Source organism: Phyllobates terribilis, unplaced genomic scaffold (genome assembly GCF_046119375.1).
Source record: "Phyllobates terribilis strain yellow unplaced genomic scaffold, ASM4611937v1 Scaffold_4__5_contigs__length_816908805, whole genome shotgun sequence".
Classification (NCBI taxonomy): domain Eukaryota; kingdom Metazoa; phylum Chordata; class Amphibia; order Anura; family Dendrobatidae; genus Phyllobates; species Phyllobates terribilis.
The window spans coordinates 472941392-472964780 of NW_027362764.1; the positions used below are offsets into that span (position 1 = coordinate 472941392).

General features: G+C 40.1%; 1 protein-coding gene across 1 annotated transcript in view; it reads left to right on the forward strand.

Annotated features, from left to right (window-relative positions):
- EXOC2 (exocyst complex component 2) overlaps positions 1-23389 on the forward strand; it is a 227716-nt gene that overhangs the window by 40419 nt on the left and 163908 nt on the right. Inside the window, exons 4-5 of the mRNA XM_073678693.1 lie at positions 16463-16576; positions 19873-19997. Coding sequence (XP_073534794.1) covers positions 16463-16576; positions 19873-19997 — 239 coding nt within the window. The remainder of the gene's footprint in view (positions 1-16462; positions 16577-19872; positions 19998-23389) is intronic.

Consider the following 23389-nt stretch of genomic DNA (forward strand, 5'->3'; position numbering starts at 1 on the left):
TGCTAGGAAACCACCGCTAAGGACAGGCAACAAGCAGAAGAGACTTGTTTGGGCTAAAGAACACAAGGAATGGACATTAAACCAGTGGAAATCTGTTCTTTGGTCTGATGAGTCCAAATTTGAGATCTTTGGTTCCAACCACCGTGTCTTGGTGCGACGCAGAAAAGGTGAACGGATGGACTCTACATGCCTGGTTCCCACCGTGAAGCATGGAGGTGGAGGTGTGATGGTGTGGGGGTGCTTTGCTGGTGACACTGTTGGGGATTTATTCAAAATTGAAGGCATACTGAACCAGCATGGCTACCACAGCATCTTGCAGCGGCATGCTATTCCATCCGGTTTGCGTTTAGTTGGACCATCATTTATTTTTCAACAGGACAATGACCCCAAACACACCTCCAGGCTGTGTAAGGGCTATTTGACCAAGGAGAAGAGTGATGGGGTGCTACGCCAGATGACCTGGCCTCCACGGTCACCAGACCTGAACCCAATCGAGATGGTTTGGGGTGAGCTGGACCGCAGAGTGAAGGCAAAAGGGCCAACAAGTGCTAAGCGTCTTTGGGAACTCCTTCAAGATTGTTGGAAGACCATTTCCAGTGACTACCTCTTGAAGCTCATCAAGAGAATGTCAAGAGTGTGCAAAGCAGTCATCAAAGCAAAAGGTGGCTACTTTGAAGAACCTAGAATATAAGACATATTTTCAGTTGTTTCACACTTTTTTGTTAAGTATTTAATTCCACATGTGTTAATTCATAGTTTTGATGCCTTCAGTGTGAATGTACAATTTTCATAGTCATGAAAATACAGAAAAATCTTTAAATGAGAAGGTGTGTCCAAACTTTTGGTCTGTACTGTATATACACCCACACAATATATTAGGATATGCAGAATAGTAACCCTAAAAAAGGGCTAGTATATCTTAACATTGTATGAGCAATTAAATATAAAAAAAAAAATGTAAGTATCATTTAGATATTATTTTATTATAGTTTTTCTATCATATTTATTCTTTGTACCAGTTGTACATAGCACTATTTTTTCTGTGCAGTCACAATCAAAGTAATATTCAGTTCCACTTGCTCTGGTCCTTAATCGTAGTACCGTGCCAATAAAAGGTCTAAAGATCTTTACAGAGATCTAAAGTGTTGTGCTCCTTGGTTCTCGGATTCTGAGTAGCAGATGGTCCCATAGGAGGAACCAGTTGAAGTTACTTTCTCTTGGATAAGACTGGAAAGAAGAAATTAGAATAAAACATTTTTTTCAACTCTATATGTAGAATTTAATAATATTACAGTCAATTGTCCAAAAGGAGAGTTTTCCTTTAAGTTCTTACTTTGCTGATGGATTATAAAATAATTGCTCTAAGTTATTTCCAAATTTGGGGTTTTCTTTGTTAGTTTGCGGTAAGTATATATATTATTTTTGGACCTGTATTTGTTTTTCTATTGATATTTAAAAATCGTTGTACTTTTTTTTAAAAAAAAAAATATATAAAAAAAATGGTGGTTCTCTGACACATTTTTCTTGCATTCTGATCTTGTCAGCTGGGGTATTTGTGGTGGATGTAAATAAATTTAGGCTCGGCATTAGTTAAAATCTCCCGATTGTGCGTGTTACTGATTGAACACTTGGCACACCGATAATTTCAAATCACCTTCTCCTTCCAAGACGTGACTCGGATTACCCTAGTCGTATTTAGAACTTACATTGTATACACAAAGCAAATTCTTAATCCCTTTTTGATTTTGCTTATGCTGAGCGCAGTCAGAAAATCTATTTCCTTCTCTTTTGACTTTGAAACTGAGGAACAGAAATAGTTTGAAACCAATGCGGTTTCTCCCCAACAAGGGCGAGCGAAATCAAATACACTGATATTCTTCTGATGAATGTCTTAAAAATGAAAGCCAAGGAAACACCCTGCTTGAAGGTAAAGGAGCCTTTAGTCATTTCAAGGGGAATGTTTATGTAAAATGTCCCAAGACTGACTGATAGGAAATCCATTGGGAGCGCAGGACAGTGCATTTGCAGACTAGCTGGGTGGCCTAAGTCTGGGGATCTCAACCTTAACTCTTCACGGTGCAGCCCTCTGCAGCGTTTTATTGTATTCATTTGTCCACATGCTGCTTTTTTTTTTTCTTACTTTTTAAAAAGTCTGTTATAGAAAGAGTTTGCATCATATATTGTGTATGTACATGGAATTTTCCTGAACCCCTGCACTTTACACCATAAAAAAATATATATATATATATATACAGTACAGACCAAAAGTTTGGACACACCTTCTCATTTAAAGATTTTTCTGTATTTTCATGACTATGAAAATTGTACATTCACACTGAAGGCATCAAAACTATGAATTAACACATGTGGAATTATATACTTAACAAAAAAGTGTGAAACAACTGAAAATATGTCTTATATTCTAGGTTCTTCAAAGTAGCCACCTTTTGCTTTGATAACTGCTTTACACACTCTTGGCATTCTCTTGATGAGCTTTAAAAGGTAGTCACCGGAAATGGTCTTCCAACAATCTTGAAGGAGTTCCCAGAGATGCTTAGCACTTGTTGGCCCTTTTACCTTCACTTTGCGGTCCAGCTCACCCCAAACCATCTCGATTGGGTTCAGGTCTGGTGACTGTGGAGGCCAGGTCACCTGGCGTTTCACCCCATCACTCTCCCTCTTGGTCAAATAGCCCTTACACAGCCTGGAGGTGTGTTTGGGGTCATTGTTCTGTTGAAAAATAAATGATGGTCCAACTAAACGCAAACCGGATGGAATAGCATGCCGCTGCAAGATACTGTGGTAGCCATGCTGGTTCAGTATGCCTTCAACTTTGAATAAATCCCCAACAGTGTCACCAGCAAAGCACCCCCACACCATCACACCTCCGCCTTCATGCTTCACGGTGGGAACCAGGCATGTAGAGTCCATCCGTTCACCTTTTCTGCGTCACACAAAGACACGGTGGTTGGAACCAAAGATCTCAAATTTGGACTCATCAGACCAAAGCACAGATTTCCACTGGTCTAATGTCCATTCCTTGTGTTCTTTAGTCCAAACAAGTCTCTTCTGCTTGTTGCCTGTCCTCAGCAGTGGTTTCTTAGCAGCTATTTTACCATGAAGGCCTGCTGCACAAAGTCTCCTCTTAACAGTTGTTGAAGAGATGTGTCTGCTGCTAGAACTCTGTGTGGCATTGACCTGGTCTCTAATCTGAGCTGCTGTTAACCTGCGATTTCTGAGGCTGGTGACTCGGATAAACTTATCCTCAGCAGCAGAGGTGACTCTTGGTCTTCCTTTCCTGGGGCGGTCCTCATGTGAGCCAGTTTCTTTGTAGCGCTTGATGGTTTTTGCAGCTGCACTTGGGGACACTTTCAAAGTTTTCCCAATTTTTCGGACTGACTGACCTTCATTTCTTAAAGTAATGATGGCCACTCGTTTTTCTTTACTTAGCTGCTTTTTTCTTGCCATAATACAAATTCTAACAGTCTATTCAGTAGGACTATCAGCTGTGTATCCACCTGACTTCTGCACAACACAACTGATGGTCCCAAACCCATTTATAAGGCAAGAAATCCCACTTATTAAACCTGACAGGGCACACCTGTGAAGTGAAAACCATTTCCGGTAACTACCTCTTGAAGCTCATCAAGAGAATGCCAAGAATGTGCAAAGCAGTCATCAAAGCAAAAGGTGGCTACTTTGAAGAATCTAGAATATAAGACATATTTTCAGTTGTTTCACACTTTTTTGTTAAGTATATAATTCGACATGTGTTAATTCATAGTTTTGATGCCTTCAGTGTGAATGTACAATTTACATAGTCAATAAAATACAGAAAAATCTTTAAACGAGAAGGTGTGTCCAAACTTTTGGTCTGTACTGTGTATATATATATATATATATATATATATATTTAATACAATCGAAAATGTAAAAAAAAAAATAGGAAAACAGGAAAACTGTCCATAGATTTATATTGCCCTAAAAACCAGGGCTGTGGAGTCGGTAAGCCAAACCTCCGACTCCTCAATTTCCAAGACTCCGACTCCCTCATACATGTCTCATGTTTAAGTGATAAATTTACTGTAGCACAGATTCATCTCAGCTAAAAGTCTAGACCCTTAGATCAGGAATGGGACATTTCATAACTTTCCCAAATTCTTATGAAAAAATATTCCCCATAAACTACATTGAACTAGTGTACCAAATTTATTATATATTTTAGGAGTCGGAGTTGGTACATTTTATTCCGACTCCACCAAAATGGGCACCGACTCCACGACTCCGACTCCACAGCCCTGCTAAAAACAGACATCACAAAATTCCGATAGTCTACCTCATTACAAAGTACTTTGTTAAAATCAGAAATGATACAATAAATATGCTAATGGTTAGAGAGCTGTCAATCAAGCCGAGCCTGGCGGGCGCAAGGTAACCACCCAGTTAATACATCCATGTGTGTCAAGCTTTTTTGGTTTAATGCTTTACTCTTAAACATTGTTATGTTTACTCCACAAACTTTCATGAAAAAAGACACATTTTATGGTGTGCTCCATAATTTGCTACTTTTTATCTTTCTCCAATCCCTGGGGCAATTTCTAATGTTAAAAAAAAAAACTAAAACATGGGCAGATTATAGTGGAAGGCTATGATGTCATCTGCTGCATGAGAAACTTACTAAAATTTGTAGGAAGATGGTATAAATTATAATGCAAATGTATGTCAGCCCGAGGCTTAAAGGATACCTGTCATTAGACGAACCTGTGAAATACTGCGGCGTTTCAGAGAGGCTGGCCGCGAAAACCAGAAGTCAAAAAAGAAAAGTGACAAAAGAATCCCGCAAATGATGAATCGGGCCCATAGTTTGCAAAGCTGGCTGGGGACTTTAGAGAGACCTAACTAGACCAGTGATGTCCCCAACCGGCTTCTCCCTGTCCTGCTCTAGTTCATTACAAGGTCTCTCCCCATGCACATACACATGGGAGCCACCTGCTAATCAACTGCAGTTAGGCAGAGAGAAGCTTGCGGGGGGAAGCTCATTAGACGGGTCTCTCCCTATAGTCCACTGCCAGCTTTTCAAACTATGGGCCCGATTTATCATTTGTAGGGCTTTTTTGACTTTTGGTTTTCGCAGACATTTTTTGTGTCAGATTAATCAAAATGGTGCATGATTCATTAATCTTTCATAAAAGATCCCAAATTTGACTTTCTGCTTGTAAGCGTTTTTTGCGACTTTTCACACATGAATTCAAAGTGTATAAAAATAAAAAAAAGCATGACTTCTGATCTAGCGTACATCACTCCGGGAGGGGGGAGGTTGGGACTAGAGTACAGTCCCCCAAATTTTGCCACTTTTTTTTTTTTTTTTTTAAAAAAAGTGGCGTTTCATGAATCTGTCTGAAACATCGGGAAAGGCCACATTGACTTTAAAATTAGAAAACTAAAAAGAAAAAAACAAAAGGCAACTTGAAAAAAAGTGCAATTCGTTTCATGAATTTGTCACAAGGTCATTAATTGAGAGGTATTCACACCAAAAAACTGGCGCTAATGCAATGATCAATTGGACTAGAGACGCCAGAGAAAAATAGACCTTTTCAGAGTAAAACATACCTGACTGCAATCACACAGCCTGGCTGTGATTCCTGAATTACAGGTTCCCTCAGTTCAGTCTCCTCTTCCCATACCGAACACCTGTACACTCAGTTGAGCCGAGTGTGCTTGTATGAAAATGTGAAAATTCTGCTGCAAATTCTGATGTATTAGCAGGAAAGGCGCTGCGTAATATACATGTCTTTTGATGCATTTTTGCCACATTTTTTACATGCGTCTTTCTTTCAGATTTTGCACAACGTGTGCTTATAATGGAAAGATTCGCCTGCTGAAATCTGATTAGTGGCCATGTTTTATCGTACAGTCGTGCTCTTCAATAAATCCTATATTTATTCTTCCTTTCTACTACATTATTATGTTGTGCTTTTGGGAACATTTAGACTCTTTTCTTTCCGGTTTTATTTGACCATTGTCTCGACTTCCTTTTGTAAAGTATTATGTGCGCTTGGACATCTGTGCCTTACAACTGCAGGCCCAGCGCACATTTTATTTTTTCTTCTGCCAAATTATGGAGATGCCGACACTCAGATACACAGTAACACTCTCCATACACTGTGAAGTCCAAGCAGTGTTTGTTGCTGTGTGTGTTGTGCTGGGTCAATACCAGAGATCAGACCCAGTAATGAAAATGAATTGTGAAAAGTAAATTAGGTTCTAAGTCATTCTTCAGCCACCCACTTATTGTCCAAACCAGATCTTCCCACGGACGGGGGTCTTTCCTGTTTCTTGGTATAACATCGCCATCTACTGGAGCATTTATATAAGTTGCGTTTAGTAGCTACATTGCTGTTGTGCTGGCACGATGCTGACCTCTAGCATATTACTGTAAAGCGACATTGATTCCACTTTGCATGCAAATTAAACCTTCTTTCCTCTAGACATAGACGATGCCCCCTTGTTGTCATTGCAGGCCTAGTTATATAAAGATCGTTAGAAAGATCTCTGTATATTTGTACACTGTAGTAAGATCGCCCCTAAGCGTACATTTTTCAAAAAACTGAGTAACTTGGTAAAGGTCAATTCACATTTGGAATTTAGAGGATGTCACAGATTTTGTAACCTGTAGCATGCCAATTCTGCTGCAGATTGTTTCTTCTAATTTTTAACAGATTTTTGTGCAGATTTTCATAACATTTTTCCCTATGTTTTGTCAAGTTGAAATCCGCTAATGATCGTTTTTACGTCTAGGCCTGTACTGATGACAAGGGGGCATCCTCTACGTCTGGAGGAAAGAAGGTTTAATCATAATCACAGACGCGGATTCTTTACTGTAAGAGCAGTGAGAATATGGAGCTCTCTGCCGCATGATGTTGTAGTGGCTGATTCACGAAAAACATACATAGGGCTTAGACGCCTTTCTTAAAAAATATAATATTACAGGTTATGGGCACTAGATTTGTTAATCCAGGGATCTGGTCTGATTGTTGTATGTGGATTCGGAAAGGAATATTTCCCATAATATGGAGCAACTTTCATTTGCCCCATGGTGTTTTACACTTCTGGATCAACATGTTAGGCTGTAGGTTGAACTCAATGGACTTGTCTACTTCAAACTTTAAAAACTATGAAACTGAAACTTTTTTTTCCATTGTTATTATATAATTACCTAGCAAAATAGCTTCGGCTTCACTCGCGGAAAATATGTTAAATTGTTGGTTACTTGCTAAGGTAAAATTTTCAGTTTAACCCTGAAGTTAACATCTTCAGCGTTTAAAATTTGTTTATTCGACTCTGCTTAGTATTCGCCTCACAATGATCAGAGATCTAACAGGTGGATCTATATATATAAAGCAGAACATCTGTGTCCTGAAGGCCTCACAGTCAGACTGTTTTCGTTGTCCATAGCAACCAATCATGGCTTAGCTTTCACTTTACCTCAGCAGCTCCAGTGGCTATAGGTAACCAAAACTATCTTACTCTGAGGCAATTCTCAATGAGGCCACAGTTATTTCTGCAACAGCAGTTGCTATAATTACAGACTTTAGAGTGACTTATCAGGTTTCCCCACCTTAGCGACTATATGGTTGCTGCCCCTTTAAGAGCGACTTTTTGGGCGCTGTCGCTTTAATTCTTTAAGACCCATTGGGCAAAAACTGTGGTACTGTATTCAACACACAGACACCCATTTTCTCCTTTATTTCTATAGAGCCTAAATTTGGGGGGCCAAATTTTGTGAAGGTGGGGGGGATTTTGAGTTTTAATGTTTGCAGTATTTTTAGTCTGGTGTTAAGGACAGGCCATTCAAAATTTCACTCAAATCGGGTGAAAAAATTAAACAACTTTCTAAATAGTCTGGTTAAAAAATGCTCTACCATTTTGCTGCTGCCGAGTTTCTGTGAGTTCTTCCATCTAGCTCGACTATAAACTGATATAAGTCAATCAGAGCTTCTGCTCCTGGTCCTGACTGCTCTCTCTGCTCTTCCCCTCCCTTTTCTCAGTGTAAAAGATAGCAGCAGAAAGAAGGAAAGATCTTTAAAGTATATGGGAAGGAAATAAGTACAGTATTAGAGCGATATTGATGCATGAAAGACAATAAAGACCATAGCACCCTGGATACTCATTGCTCACATCCAGCCTATATTCCTGTGAGAGACACTCCCACAAGGGAAACATCTGCATTTCAGTGGTCTAAAAATTAATGAAGGAATAAAGACTGCAGACTGAAACTTAGTGCAATGTTATTAACTAAAGTTAAGCACTAAATAACAGTAGTGTTCAAAATAATAGCAGTCTAATATGACTAACCAGATGAATCACTGTTTTATTGTATAAATTATCTTACCACATGTCAAACAATTTACCAGTTGGTGCAGTAGTTTCTAAGAAAACCACCAGACTAAGCATTCATGATCTGCATGTTTTTGAGTCTGTGTATTTGAATAATTAATTGAAAGGGGGTGTGTTCACAATAATAGCAGTGTGGAGTTCAATTAGTGAGGTCAATCATTCTGTGAAGAAACAGGTGTGAATCAGGTGGCCCTTATTTAAGGGTGAAGCCAGCACATGTTGTACATGCATTTTTCCTTGAAAACCTGAGAAATATGGATCGTTCAAAACATTGTTCAGAAGAACAGCGTACTTTGATTAAAAAGTTGATTGGATAGGGTAAAACTTATAAAGAAGTTCAGATTATGATAGGCTGTTCAGCTAAAATGATCTCCAATGCTTTAAAATGGAAAGCAAAACCAGAGAGACGTGGAAGAAAACGGAAGGATCGAAGAATAGCCAGAATGGTAAAAGCGCAGCCAATGATCAGCTCCAGGATGATCAAAGACAGTCTCAAGTTACTTGTGAGTACTGTGACAGTTAGAAGACACCTGTGTGAAGCTAATCTCTTAGCAAGAAGTCCTTGCAAAGTCCCACTGTTTAAAAAAAAAAAAAAAACAGACATGTACTGAAGCAGGTACAATTTGCCAAAGAACACATCAACTGGCCTGAAGAGAAATGGTGAAACATTTTGTGGACTGATGACAGTAAAATTGTTCTTTTTGGGTCCAAGGGTCACAGACAGTTCGTCAGACGACCTCCAAACTCTGCATTCAAGCCACAGTACACTCTGAAGACAGTGAAGCATGGTGGTGCAAGCATCATGATATTGGCATGTTTCTCTTACTATTTTGCCGGACCTATTTGCCGCATACCTGGGATCATGAACCAGTTTCCATATATTAAAATACTTGAACAGATCACTTTGCCTTACGCTGAAGAGAGTATGCCCGTGAAATGGGTGTTTCAACAAGACAACGACCCTAAACACACCAGTAAACTAGCAAAATCTTGGTTCCAGTCCCAACAAAATTGAGGTTATGGAGTGACCAGCCCAATCCTCGGACCTTAATCCGATAGAACACTTGTGGGTGGCATTAAAAATGTCGTTTCTGAGGCAAAGCTCGCGGTACACTACACTGAAGGACCTGCCGTCATATGACTAAATGACGTCAGCGCAGGTCCTTCAGTCCACCGCGATCTGCCGGCAAGCAAAGACAAGCGCACTGCGGGCCATCCAAAGGTAAATATAATATTTATTTTTTATTTTATTCATTTTATTTAAAGGTTCTATGGTACCTGGGTCCGGAGGAGAGTCTCCTGTCCTCCAAACCCGGGTACCATCCGCACATTGAAACGCATGGATTCCGTATCTACAGATGCAGTGATGCATAATCCATGCGTTCCAATGCAAGTCAATGGCGGCGAAAACGCAGCGCTTCTACAAAATAATTGGTAGTGCTGCGATTTTTTCCGCAATGATAATCCGCAGCAGAAATTTCAGCAGCATGTGCACAGCACAAGTGGATTATCATTGGGGAGCATAGCAGACCTTCTACCAAGCGTTTTTTAAGCTTTTCTGCAGCGGAATTGCCGCTGCAAAAATGCTTAAATAACGCATTGTGGGCACACAGCCATACTGTGGTATTACAGTATAATAGTATAAGCGATAGGATGATCGCAGGTTAAAGATATGGGGGCAAAAAAATGAAAGTTGAATAATAGGAAGAAAAAATTTATATAAATAATTTAAATCCTCTTTTTTTCCACCTGATAAAAAGAAAGAAAGAAATTTAAAAAAGTAAAAATAAAAAAATAAAAACTTTTTTAGTATAGTCGCATACAATTAATTCATTAACCCATACAGTAAACACTGTAAAGAGAAAAAGAATCAAAACACCGGAAATGTGTTTTTTTTTTTTCGGGCGCGTCACCTACCTAGAAAAAAAGCAAATACCAATTTGGGGCACATACAACATTTTTATCAATAAAACAGCCCTGGATGCCAAAAACAGGCCCTCACACAGCTCTATTGATGGAAAATTAAAACCATTACAGGTCTTAGAAAATGGTGACACAAGCTAATTTTTTTTTTACCACCTAAATACAAACAAATTTGGTATCGCTGTAAGCATACTGACCTGGAGAATCGTGCTGCCAAGTCATCTTTACCATACCTTGAAAACCATAAAATCAAAACCCCAAAAACCAATGGGGGATGTAGCAAAGCCAGATAGGCTAGGGTTAGAACCTACCACTACAGGTTCTGATTAGGTACACCTGGTTGGCTCTGCCTAAGAAATGGGGAATAAGTTTTTGCTCAACTGTGTGTAAGGAAGGTGCTCAGAAGTAAGACATAAGTCTCAAAATATTCAAAACAATACTTTGGCACTCCAAATACAAGCTGAAAAAATTATTTATTCAAGGACCCATTTGTAGACAGATAATTACAAAAAGCCAACGTTTCGGCCTGATACTGCCTTTGTCAAGATATATCTGTGAATGAAGTGGTCCGGGGTCCGGATAGCGAGACTACAGTGGTTTAGATTGACCTATTGACAAAGGCCATATCAGGCATAAACGTTGGCTTTTTGAAATTATCTGTCTACAAATGGGTTCTTGAATAAATTATTTTTTTAAGCTTGCATTTTGAGTTTTGAATATTTTGGCTCTGCCTAAAACCAGGTTATGTGTTTACCTTGGTCAGTTAGCTGGGGGAAACTGACCAGACTGGATTTGTATTGGGGCTACAGAGAGACAAGCCAGAATCTCTCTAAGATGAGACTGCACAAGCCGTGTGTACCAAACTGCAAGTATCACTGGTTGCTATGAGCGATAGCTGTTTTGTTTGACCAAACTGGGGATAGTTCAGCCTTGTATGAGTAGTCAGGGTCTGTGTTGTTTAGTTAGCGCCTGGACAAGGCTAAGGATTTTGCTATATGGTTTTGTTTTTCGATGCTGTTTTGACACAAGATTCCAGTGTCTTTGTGAACACTACCTAATGCCTACCTGAGAGCGTGAATCCCTACAATGGGAACTACAAATTTTTTCCTATTTGGAATTTTTCACCTGATTTTCAGTACATCATATGGTAAAATGAATGGTGTCATTACAAGCTACAGCTTATTCCGCAAGAAAAAAAAAGTTTTCAAACAACTGTCACTGGAAAAATAAAAAACTAGAAAGAAATTAAAGAAGAGAAAAAAAATCACCAGGTTGTTACAGTGATTTAAAGAGGACCTTGCACCGAATGTTCCATGTTGAACTGAACACAGGATGTTTATAGTGGCCTCAGGCTATGTGCCCACGATGCAGAAATGAAGCAGAAAATTTCTGCAGCATTTCTGCATCTCCCTGGCAGAAAAAACGCATGCAGATTGTGCATGCGGTTTTCCTGCAGAATACATGCGGAATACATGCGGATTCACATGCATTTCCGCATGCAGATTGACAAGCGCTTTCCAGGCGATAGCATCATTTGGAAAGTGCTTGACAACTAGGTCACACTGTATAAATCCATGCAAACAGCATGGATTTATATAGTGTGACCGTAAAAATAAAAAAAATAAAGCTATACTCACCCCCGATGCCCCGGTGTGTGCTGCAGCGCTCCTTCCTGTCTGGTTCCCGGCTGCCGGCATATCGCGAGACACAGCGGTGAAGGGCCTGCGGTCACATGACTGTGACGTCACCGAAGGTCCTTCAGCGCTGCCAGCATGCAGAGAGAGCCGTCGGAAAGGTGAATATAACTTTATTTGTTATTTTATTCTTTTTTTTACAGGTACAATGGTACCCAGGTCTGGATGAGAGTCTCCTGTCCTCCAGACCTGGGTACCATCCGCACATAGAAACACATAGAATCCGCTTGTACAAATGTACAGATGCGCATTCTATGCGTCTCAATGCAAGTCAATGGCGGCGCTTCCGCTGCGCTTCCGCAAAATTAATGAACATGCTGCGGATTTATGAGCGCTGCAGAAACGCTGCGGAAAAATCCGCAGCATGTGCATTGACATTACGGAATGCCATTGGGGAACATGGGGTGCGGATTACCATGCGTTTTTGATGCGTTTCCGCTGCGGAAATTCCGCAGCATAAACGCATGAAAAACGCATCGTGTGCACGCAGCCTCAGAGCAGAATAAAGCATATAATTTATTTTGTTTGTTAATTTCGCCTCTCCATTATGGAGGTATTAACAATCAAGTTATTCGCACCTAACAAGTAAGTTAACTTTTTTTTAGTGGGTTTTATCAGAGAGTTTTCATTGGGGGCATGTACTTCTCCCTGTGTGATGCTGAAAAATCATAAGCAGGCAGCAACACTCAAAGGAAAGAAAAACACGCTGCTACTATAGCTTAGAGCAGGTTTCTCAGTGTGTGAAATGTAATGATACAGATCACCTGGTCTAACCTCCTGCATGTTGGAGGAGGGGGTAGTACGGCTGAGTTTAACAGTGTCAGGTTACAAATCCTTCTTTCAGCTCTTCTGATTACTGAGTGTGTTAGCAACTTGTACTCACTCTGCAGTGAGATCAGATCATTGCATTTCACACAGGAGTAACTGCGTGTTTTGGATTACTCTTAAGATATAGCGACGCCCTGCTTTGATCTCTCTGCAGAGTAATTTCAAGTTGAGCACAACAGACATAAGTGAAATATTTACACTTTGAGCTCTCCTCTCCAGACAGGCAGCATGGCTGAGCAGGGTGGGAGGAGGGAGTACAACAGAGGTGACCTTGCTATGAGAGCAGAAGAACTGATATAAGGGTTTGTGATGTGCCACAGCTAATCTCAGCTGTGCTGCCCCTCCCCCTCACTGACTCATGCAGGAGATTAGACCAGGAGATCAGAGCTGTAGCATTACATCTCACACACTGCAATATCTCCTCTAAGCTATGGTGGGGGTATGTTCTTCTTTATTTTGTGAGTGTTCTCTGCTTATGATTGATCAGCAGCATGCATGGAAAGTACACACCTCAGTCAAAACTGTCTGATAGCACCGACTTGGACTTTAAAAAGTTAACTCATTTGGTGCCAAATATTTTTCTAATATCTCCACAACTGAGAGGTGAAATAAAAAAAAAAAAGATTTTTGGAGAGCAATTAATCGAGCTAATGTTTTCAGATTCACCACAGCTGTATCTGGTGCTTATTACTATTCAAATAAATATAACTTATTTTTACTGGATCAGCATCCCCTTTATTCTACTGATTGGTGGTTGTTCAACCCCTGGGACCCCCACTAATCAAATATTGAGGACCTGTCAAAAGAATATGTCATCTATACCGGACTCCTGAAAACTAAGCTTTAATATCATCATAATGGGTATCTCCTTTAAGTTGTTCATAATCCTAGGTATCTTCAACCAGGTCTACGCTATCATTATGTCAGGAGTAATGGCTAACTTGTGGATCACTTTTTTTGTGCTGTAGCTAAATGATTTACTATGCTCTGACAAGTTAACAGCCTTGTGCTGTGATTTAAGCACTAGCTGATTCACTTCTTACTGGTTTTTTTTTTTGCCAAAACCATAAATCACCTATTACCCTGGAGTCCAAATATTTTTTTTTTCCCTAAATAAGTGAACTTTTATTATTAACTATTAAAGCATTGCATAATATTAGCACTGACCAATAACAGAATACCGCCCTAAGAGATGTTTTTCAACTACAGAGTGCAACATTGTAATAATAATGCAAACTATTCTATGAAAAGAGTCCCAATATGATAAATAATTGTTAGAGAAGACAGCACAATGCTTATTACATACACTTACAGGAGACAGTGACATATATAGTTAGTTTCTCTAATTCCACGGTTCCTGTAGTTTCCATCATTTGACAAGTCGCTTAGGAGAGAGAACTAATCTCGCTTGCATTCATTAGATGTCAATCATCGTAGTGACCCCCGCTCTCTATTAAAATTCACGTTCTGGCTCAGTGTTAGGAGTTAATAGGATTCCTGTTTTGTCTCTGCTCATTACATGATCTGGTCCCATTGCCCCTTGTAGCATATCCTTTCTTTCCTGAGTGTTAAAGTTCTCAGTGAGGAACATGTCAGCAGTGAGCTATGAAAACATGTATATGTGGGAGGCCTGATCTCCAGTGTATGATCTCAGCCAGACAGATCTGCGCTGTAATCCAGGTTACTTTTCTCCCATTGCAATTCCCATGGCCACATGGGAAGCAAAGAAACTTGAGTTCACTTGTCTGCGAGTATTGCACAAATTCTTTAATCTAATTTTCTGCTATGGATGCAAAGGGGAGAAATCCAGCAAATTGTCTTCTGATGTGAAGAGCTCTGTTATATAACATAATTTTTCATATTGGAATTATTCAGATGTGTTATAGTGAATCAGTTGCTTTTTTTTCCTACCATTTTATCACTTTGACTTCTAGATTTTACAAAGGGTATCACTTGGCTGCAGCAGGCCCCTGACTTACAAATCTGCTGAGTAATGCTATTATGCAATGATGCAATTTGGAAAAAGGATAAGTAGGCTTATTTTACCTTTCAGCTCCTTAGTATAGCTGGAAATAGCCTCTTTAGAGAAGAAAGACTGCACCTCTAGTGAAGCCTATCAGAGGTAGCAATTTCAAAGGGTCAATATCGACTTTTGCCACATGATTTAGGATTAGAAGCCAAACCAGAAACTCCATTTGCAGACATGTGTTTCAGGGTGTTTTCCTCTCATCAGTGCAAATCAGGAAATCAGATTTGGATGGATGATCAGCCTATTACAGGGTAGCACTGATGAGAGGCAAACACCTGTACACACGAGTCTGCAAATAGTGTCTGGTTTGGCTTCTTATCTCAAGTCATGTGGTTATGACTGTTTTAAAGGGTCAAAATTTACTTTTAGGATTGTTACATCTAATAGGTGGCACTAGTGTTCCTGTTCTTTTCCACTTGTCCACATGTCCACTTGGAAAAAGTGGGGTGATCTTCTGAAGGGGGCACTAAATGCCGCCATAATGAGTGTCACCCAGAACTCCCATTCGGTTTCAGCATGTTATTCGTTTTATGAAACCTTTAAAGGGGTTATCACCAGAAAAACAGATAATCTTGCATTTAGGGAGTTTTTCACAATACATTGTTTTATTCCAGCCATAATAAAATCCTTATACAGAGCCCATATGAAAAGTCTAGCCTACATGTTTTGGACTGAATCGATCCTTCCTTATGGCTAAAGGGGTTGTCCACCATCAATCTTTTATTATTATTATTATTAGTAGTATTATTACTATTATTATTGCTTTATAAAAGGGCTTCACAACCATAAACTGATCACATAGCGCCCCTCTATGATCTGTGTGGCAACTTGACAGCAAGTGTTCAAATTCCCTTCAGTGCCACCACAGGTCAAATTAAGTATTACAGAGTTCCTGTTGAAATCCACAGGCTGTGTGGGTGTTTGATAGGACATGTTTAGTCCTCACAAACAGTACAGAGATTTTGCTGGCACTTTAACATCAGACTGCAACCTGTCAATTTGCCAGTCAGTTGCTATTCACTGTAATGTAAAGTGACAATTTTTTGCCTGATTCTAAGATGACAGCAAGATCTTAGTGAGGCTGAACCTATAGAGACTGTGGAGAACAACTAGCAGAATTCTAGCTGCTATGGCCCAAAGCTTAGAGAAACTGAATCGATGCTTAATGGGTTTTCCACTGTTTTTAAAAACGTGATCAATGGCCCCAGGGTGCTGCAAAATAGAAAAAAAATTCCCCTACTGGACTGATGCTGCTCATTCTTTCTGCTGCCGGCGTCCACTGCAGAGCTCCTTGCTTCCTTTTCCAGTAGGGTTCATCACAAGACTGCTGCAGCCAATCAGGCGCACCCCGCTAATAAAGAAAGTCAAGAGTCCAGCGGAGGATGCTACCAGCAGATTGGAGGAGTATGATTTTTTTTTTTTTTTTAAGGACCCTGGGCCCACTGATAATGCTTTTAAAAGTAGCATAAACCTCTTTATCTTTCAGAGAAATTGAAAGTATTTTATATATGTGCCTATTTTTGGCCTACATTTTAGAACAGTTCTTTGTGCTCTCTTTAATCTTCATTGATTCATGTTTCTTCGTTTGTAGGGGAAAGGTTCCACACTCGGACATTGAGACGTTGTTTCCCGGAAAGAGTGGAGACTTCAATAGTGAGAAGTTTTCTGCTACATGGTATCTGATAGAAAATCACTCTTCTGCAAGGTAAATGGAGGACCTGTGATGACCAGTCTTGTGTATTTGTACTAAGTGTAAAATTGGTCTGGATAAATTAGTATGTGATATTTAAATTAACCCCTGTGGAGACATGAGGGTCATTGAGTGCTCTCATCTTCTGGCTTTGCTGTCTAGAAAGACCACACGGACCAGGGCTCATCCCACTGAATGCTCATACTTTTTCCCCATGAGCAGAACACTACTCAGACAACATAAGGTGAGGGTACCATACTCCCGTAAGACTTTATTGGATCAACAACATACAGTACATTCCCAACAAGTTCACAAAATGGTGCAAGTGACAGTCTAACCCTTCCGCTGGCTCACCGGGGATTAGAACCTCCATGACTTCGGGTCATCCAGGACCAACTACCTCAACCAGTAGCACCCGCTTTTGGTGGGCACCCACAGAGAAGAGGTAGCGACAAGCTTAGGAAGCTGGCTAGGTGACCTGATTGTCCCAATCTGGGGTCTCCAAATGGCTTTGTGGGCTCAGTGATGGGCAGTGGAGCAGACCTGTATTCCACCGGCTGGAACTATCGTTCCTGGGTTGACATATTGTAAAGTCACACCAGAGACAAGAGCAGGGCCTTTTTATATCCCACAGCTCTCATTTCAGGGCATTGTCCCACAGGATTGGGGGAAGGTGGTGGCAGGTAATCCTTCATTGTTCAATTAGACTGCATATTTGTCCTCCAAGTTGTGCACACTAGTACACCACAGGGGGCTGATGCAATACATAATCAGCAGGTGTTCCATAAATTAACATATAAAAAGGGTCAATGGACAGTCTCACATGAAACAATGTAACATGTCCTTTGACCTACTGAACAAAGGAACAGTATGTCTGGCATAATTAAGAATAATTCACCCCCCATCTGTAGCCAGATTGGCACTATGTTGTCACATTCCCTCCCAGCACACCTTCATAATACAGCGGGTACTACCGGCACAACGTCCTTCTAGTGCAGCACTGGAGTGGCACAGACAAAGAAAGCTCACATAATATACGTGTGACTGCCAGCTGACTCTGATCCTAGCTGTTTTATTCATTAGACGTACAATCAGTACTGATCATGACATGTGGTTCTACAGAGAAGTGAGCTCCATCTGTAAGCCCTTCCTGGACCGCTGCAATCTAATTAAGGATTGCCATGGAAAGTGGGGGCCTATCAATGATCATATAACAAATTCTGTTCCCAACAATGGCCGGTCCTAACAAGTAGCTACTCATTGTAGCAAAAGTGCAGTTTATATTCTGATTAATCAGATGATTGCGGAATTAAAGGGGCTTTCTGCTTTAAGAAAACTGGATCCCAAATACTTTTATAAATGTAACATAACAACCAGAGCAGGTATTCATCTACCCCGGGTCCAGCGCCTGCTCTCTGCCACTGTTCAGATCTCAGCATTTTGGGAGCAGAGACATCAAATTGACAGCTCAAATCACCGCTGAAAACAAAAAACAAAAAACAGAATGCCTAAAAATATCGAAGAACTCATTGTAAATGTTATAAATAGAAAACCCCCCATATATTCAAGCTGCATTTGTGTTTGACTCTAACATCTGTGGGTTCCACCACCTTTTCACTCTCTTGGCCTGCATTTAACCTATGAAAACGTGATGTTGAATGTATTCTGGGCACTTCTGTTTTGCTTTGCTTGCCTATGTTTTTTCCTTGAAGGAAATGTCTTGCTTGAGACCTGAAAGGCTACTTTCCTGGTATAGCAGACGTTGCAGACTGCGGAAACAACTCTTTCACTTTCCTAGATTCTGAAAGTTTTGGCATTGTCTTTAGTGTCTGTATTTGTGTTAATATTTGTACATACTTTTAACAAGCCTTTCCATCTCGTCCTTGGCGTCCCATCTGCGTAATCTGCTAGTATCAACTATCCACTATTTATGATGACGTAAATAGATTTTTCTTACGTAGCAGCCGTGTTACACTCTGCTCACTTCTCCAATCCAAATATCATATATTTTCCAAAATGTCTCATTACATTGAGACCCTGGTCAAATATCCATAATTAGCAAAAATGGACGTACTAAGTTGATTTAGCTTGCTGGAGCTATTTTATTCTTTCACTCTAAAATGCAAGGTTCTTTTGTCCAGTCCCTATTAACACTGGAGCTCCTTGTTCCCATACAGTTAATTGCTTCTGCTTTATTGTCAAAAAAACAGGCTTAAAAGGAATCTGTTTGCGTGGGTTTACCCCGGGTTCCCATTGTTTCCTCCCACACTCCAAAGACATACTGATAGGGAATCTAGATTGTGAGCCCCAATAGGGACAGCACCCATAATGTCTGTAAAGCGCTGCGGAATTAATGGCTCTATATAAGTGAGTATAATAAGTAAATAAATAAATCTTTCACCAGTTTTTTACCACCTAATCTGAGAGCAGTATGATATAGAGACAGAGACCCTGATTCCAGCGATGTGTCACTTACTGGGCCGCTTACTGTAGTTTTGATAAAATCACAGTTTTGTCATCAGGAGATTATCAGTAGAGGACTAAGAAGCCTGCAGCCATATAGTCTGCCATATTCATGAGCGCTGTATAACTGTATACCCCTGTTCCACTAGTGACTGGTAGCTTTCTGTGTACATTAGTGATAGGCAAAAAGTTCCTAATCATTGGTGGGGGTGGGGTTATACAGAGCTCAGCATTCAGAGAACAGCTAAATTTGCAGCAGATAAAACAACGGTTTTATCAAAACTGCAGCAAATAGCCCAATAAGTAATACATCACTGGAATCATGGTCACTGCCCCTACATCATTCGGCTTTCAGCTGGGATAGTAAAAATCTGGTGAGAGATTCCCTTTAAGCAAGGAAGCAGAGAACTCTCAGTATAACCATGTCCTGGTCATAGTGCACATATGGATTGAGCCAAGATTATATATGTGCATTAGCTAATATCTTTTCCCTTGTGCTTGTTGTGCAAGCCAGTTATGGATTCAAATCCGTGTACAGCAGCACATTGTACAAGAAGCCCAACTTGGGAGGCTCAGCGATAATCATGTGTGCGCCTTCTAACAACCTGCCCATGTCAAGCAAGGTGGAAGAGGATATAAAGCAACTGCTGGGCACCTGTCAACAGTTCTTGTAAACAAAGATTGGTGCCATTATCATTCTGCAGGTGTACTTTCTTGATTGCTGATCATCTATCATATATGGGGCTTATTTGGGTATGCCATCAAGTATGGTTCCGAAATAATGATGTTGTGCGATCTTCATCAGATAATGTGAGTATTATTTTTTATGTTTGTCTTTATGAATCTAGCTTTGAACAACTCAAAATAGCCGCCAACAACTTGAAAAAACAAGCAAGCAAGAAAAATGAGGGGAACGTTACTTACGTGAAAGGAGGACTTAGCACGTTCTTCGAGGCTCAGGATGCATTAGCAGGTAAAGATCTGAAATACTACTTTTAATATTACTACTATCATTTTGATATGTGTTTTTGGACACATCCTCGTAACACCTGTGACTGATATTTGTATCCATATATTAAGGGCATGCATGGATGATCAAGGTCATCTTCTGGCAGTCTACACTTTATATTCTTTTGTGAATACATCACAGTGAAAAAGCGAATCTTATAAGCTGTTACTGGCGTGAAGTGTTATTAAAAGGAATCTATCTGTACGATCAACCGTCCTAAACTGTCTATATGGGCATGTAGGGCATAGGAAGCTGAATAAAATGATACCTTGATATCTGCAATTTGATTTCTTATTCCAGAGGTAAGATCTCCCTGAGAATCTGCCTCCAGAGATTATTATAAATGAAAGGAGGTGTTACAATTGTGAGACATGTAATGACTGACACTTTGCTCTCATGATCGCACACAGCTTTGGAGTGAGATCAGAAATATTACAGTACAGTAGAGCTAACCTGGTACAGCAGAAGAAGTGAGGTTTATTTCAGCTTCCATCTCATGGGCAGTCAGTGTGGGGTAAGGGCAGTACAGCAGAGCTGACAGCACTGTGAGAAGACAACTGCAATTGTGCTTGTTGTGTTTGTAATGAGATAAGGTTCACTTCTGCTGTACTATGTTAGTTATAACCAGGTACAGCTCTGGACCAGAGATGACCGCACTATGAGAGGAAAAGTGCTGCTGAGAATGTTTGGAATGAGACAAAGTTCACTCCTGCTGTACTGTGTATTGATCTCAGTGCAGAGCTGTGATTATGAGAGCAAAGTGTCATACATGTCTCACCCTGGTAACGCCCCCTTTTATTTAAAGCAAGCTTTGGAGACAGATTCTTAGGGAGATCAGTGTCCAGCCCATACATCTTAACAGCTCATTTACATATAAGAAAAATGTGGAATGCATCAGATTGCAGATATCAATGTATAACTTTATTCAGCTTCCTATGACGTACATGCCCATATAGATGGCTCAGGAGGGTAAAGTCTACTGACAGATTCTCTTTAACCACTTCGCACCAGAGCCTGTTTTTGCCTTCGTGACCGGGCCAATTTTTTCAATTCTGACCACTGTCACTTTATGAAGTAATTACTCTGGAACGCTTCAACGTATTCCCCGTATTCCCCTGATTCTGAGATTGTTTTTTCATGACATATTGCACTTCATGATAGTGGTAAAATTTCTTCGATATCACTTGCGTTTATTTGTGAAAAAATCGGAAATTTGGCGAAAATGTTGAAAATTTTGCAATTTTCAAACTTTGAATTTTCATGCCCTTAAATCAGAGAGATATGTCACACAAAATGGTTAATAAATAACATTTCCCACATGTCTACTTTACATCAGCACAATTTTGGAACCAAATTTTTTTTTTGTTAGGGAGCTATAAGGGTTAAAAGTTGACCAGCGATTTCTCATTTTTCCAACAAAATTTACAAAAACATTTTTTTAGGGACCACATCATATTTGAAGTCACTTTGAGGGGTCAGAAAATGACAGAAAATACCCAAAAGTGACACCATTCTAAAAACTGCACCCCTCAAGGTGCTCAAAACCACATTCAAGAACTTTATTAACCCTTCAAGTGCTTCACAGGAATTTTTGGAATGTGGAAGAAAAAAATTAACATTTAACTTTTTTCACAAAAATTTTATTTTAGACCCAATTTTTTTATTTTCACAGGAGTAACAGGAAAAAATGGACCCCAAATTTTTTTGTGCAATTTCTCTTGAGCGTGCTGATACCCCATATGTGAGGGAAAACCACTGTTTGGGCGCACTGCAGTGTTCGGAAGGGAAGGAGCGCCATTAGACCTTTTGAATGTAAAATTAGTCTGAATAATTAGCAGACGCCATGTTGCGTTTGGAGAGCTCCTGATGTGCCTAAACAGTGGAAACCCTCCACAAGTGACACCATTTTGGAAACTAGACCCCTTAGGGAACTTATCTAGATGTGTGGTGAGCACCTTGAACCCCAAGGTGCTTCACAGAAGTTTATAATATTGAGCTGTAAAAATAAAATGTTCACATTTTTCCCACAAAAACGTTTTTCATCCCTTAATTTTGCATTATCATAAGGGTAATAGGAAAAATTGCACCATGAAATTTGTTGTGCAATTTCTCCTGAACACGCTGATACCCCATATGTGGAGGCAAACCACTGTTTGGGCGCACGGCAGCGTTTGAAAGGGAAGGAGCGCCATTTGACTTTTTGAATGTAAAATTTGTTTGAATAATTAGCAGACGCCATGTCGCACTTGGGGAGCCCCTAATGTGCCTAAACAGTGGAAACCCCCACAAGTGCCACCATTTTGGAAACTAGACCCCTTAGGGAACTTATCTAGATGTGTGGTGAGCACCTTGCACCCCCAGCTGCTTCACAGAAGTTTATAATATTGAGCCGTAAAAATAAAATTTTCACATTTTTCCCACAAAAAATGTTTTTCATTCCCTAATTTTGCATTATCATAAGGGTAACAGGATAAATTGCACCATGAAATTTGTTGTGCAATTTCTCCTGAGTACACCGATACCCCATATGTGGGGGAAAACCACTGCTTTGGTGTACGGCAGGGTTCGGAAGAGAAAGGAGCGCTATGTTGGCTGGGATAGGTGGCAAACACCATGTCACATTTGAAGAGTCGCTGACATGCCGAAACAGCAGAAACCCCCACAAGTGACCCCATTTTGTAAACTACACCTCTCAAGGAATTCATCTAGGGAAGTAGTGAGTATTTTTTAATTTTTTAATTTATACCATTGGGCAGTGAAAAAAGCATAATTATATTTTTACTACAAAAAAATGTTTTACCCTCAGATTTTACATTTTCACACAGGGCAATGGGTAAAAATGGTGCCGAAATGTGTCACACAATTTCTTCTAAAAGTGTCAATACCCCATATGTGGCTGTATCGTACCGCTCAGACATACGGCGAGATCTGGGGGGGATGGAGCGCTATTTGACAATTGGAGAACAAATTATTGTAGAATAGGCATTTGGATTTGGGAGCACAAAATTTTCTGAATTTCTTTTGGGGGGCAAGGGCCATTTCGCTTTTCCAGAGCCTTTCTGCTACCAGTAACTTGGAAGTCCCTTATATTTTTAACAGATGACGGACCTGAGTGGGGACTAGCTTTTTTTGAGGACTGAGTTGAAGCTTTTATTGGGAACATTTTACATAACATTTATCCGGCACTCTAGGCTGAGCACTTACATCGGGGTTTCCATCTAAATTTCCAAGTGATGTAATTCAGATGAAACCCCTGCGGGATCCATTCACTGTAATGAGGCAGCAGAGTTACTCTGGACTCCCTCTGGCCTCTGTTTAGCGGTGTCCTTTTTTTCAGAAGTGCACAAAACTGTGGC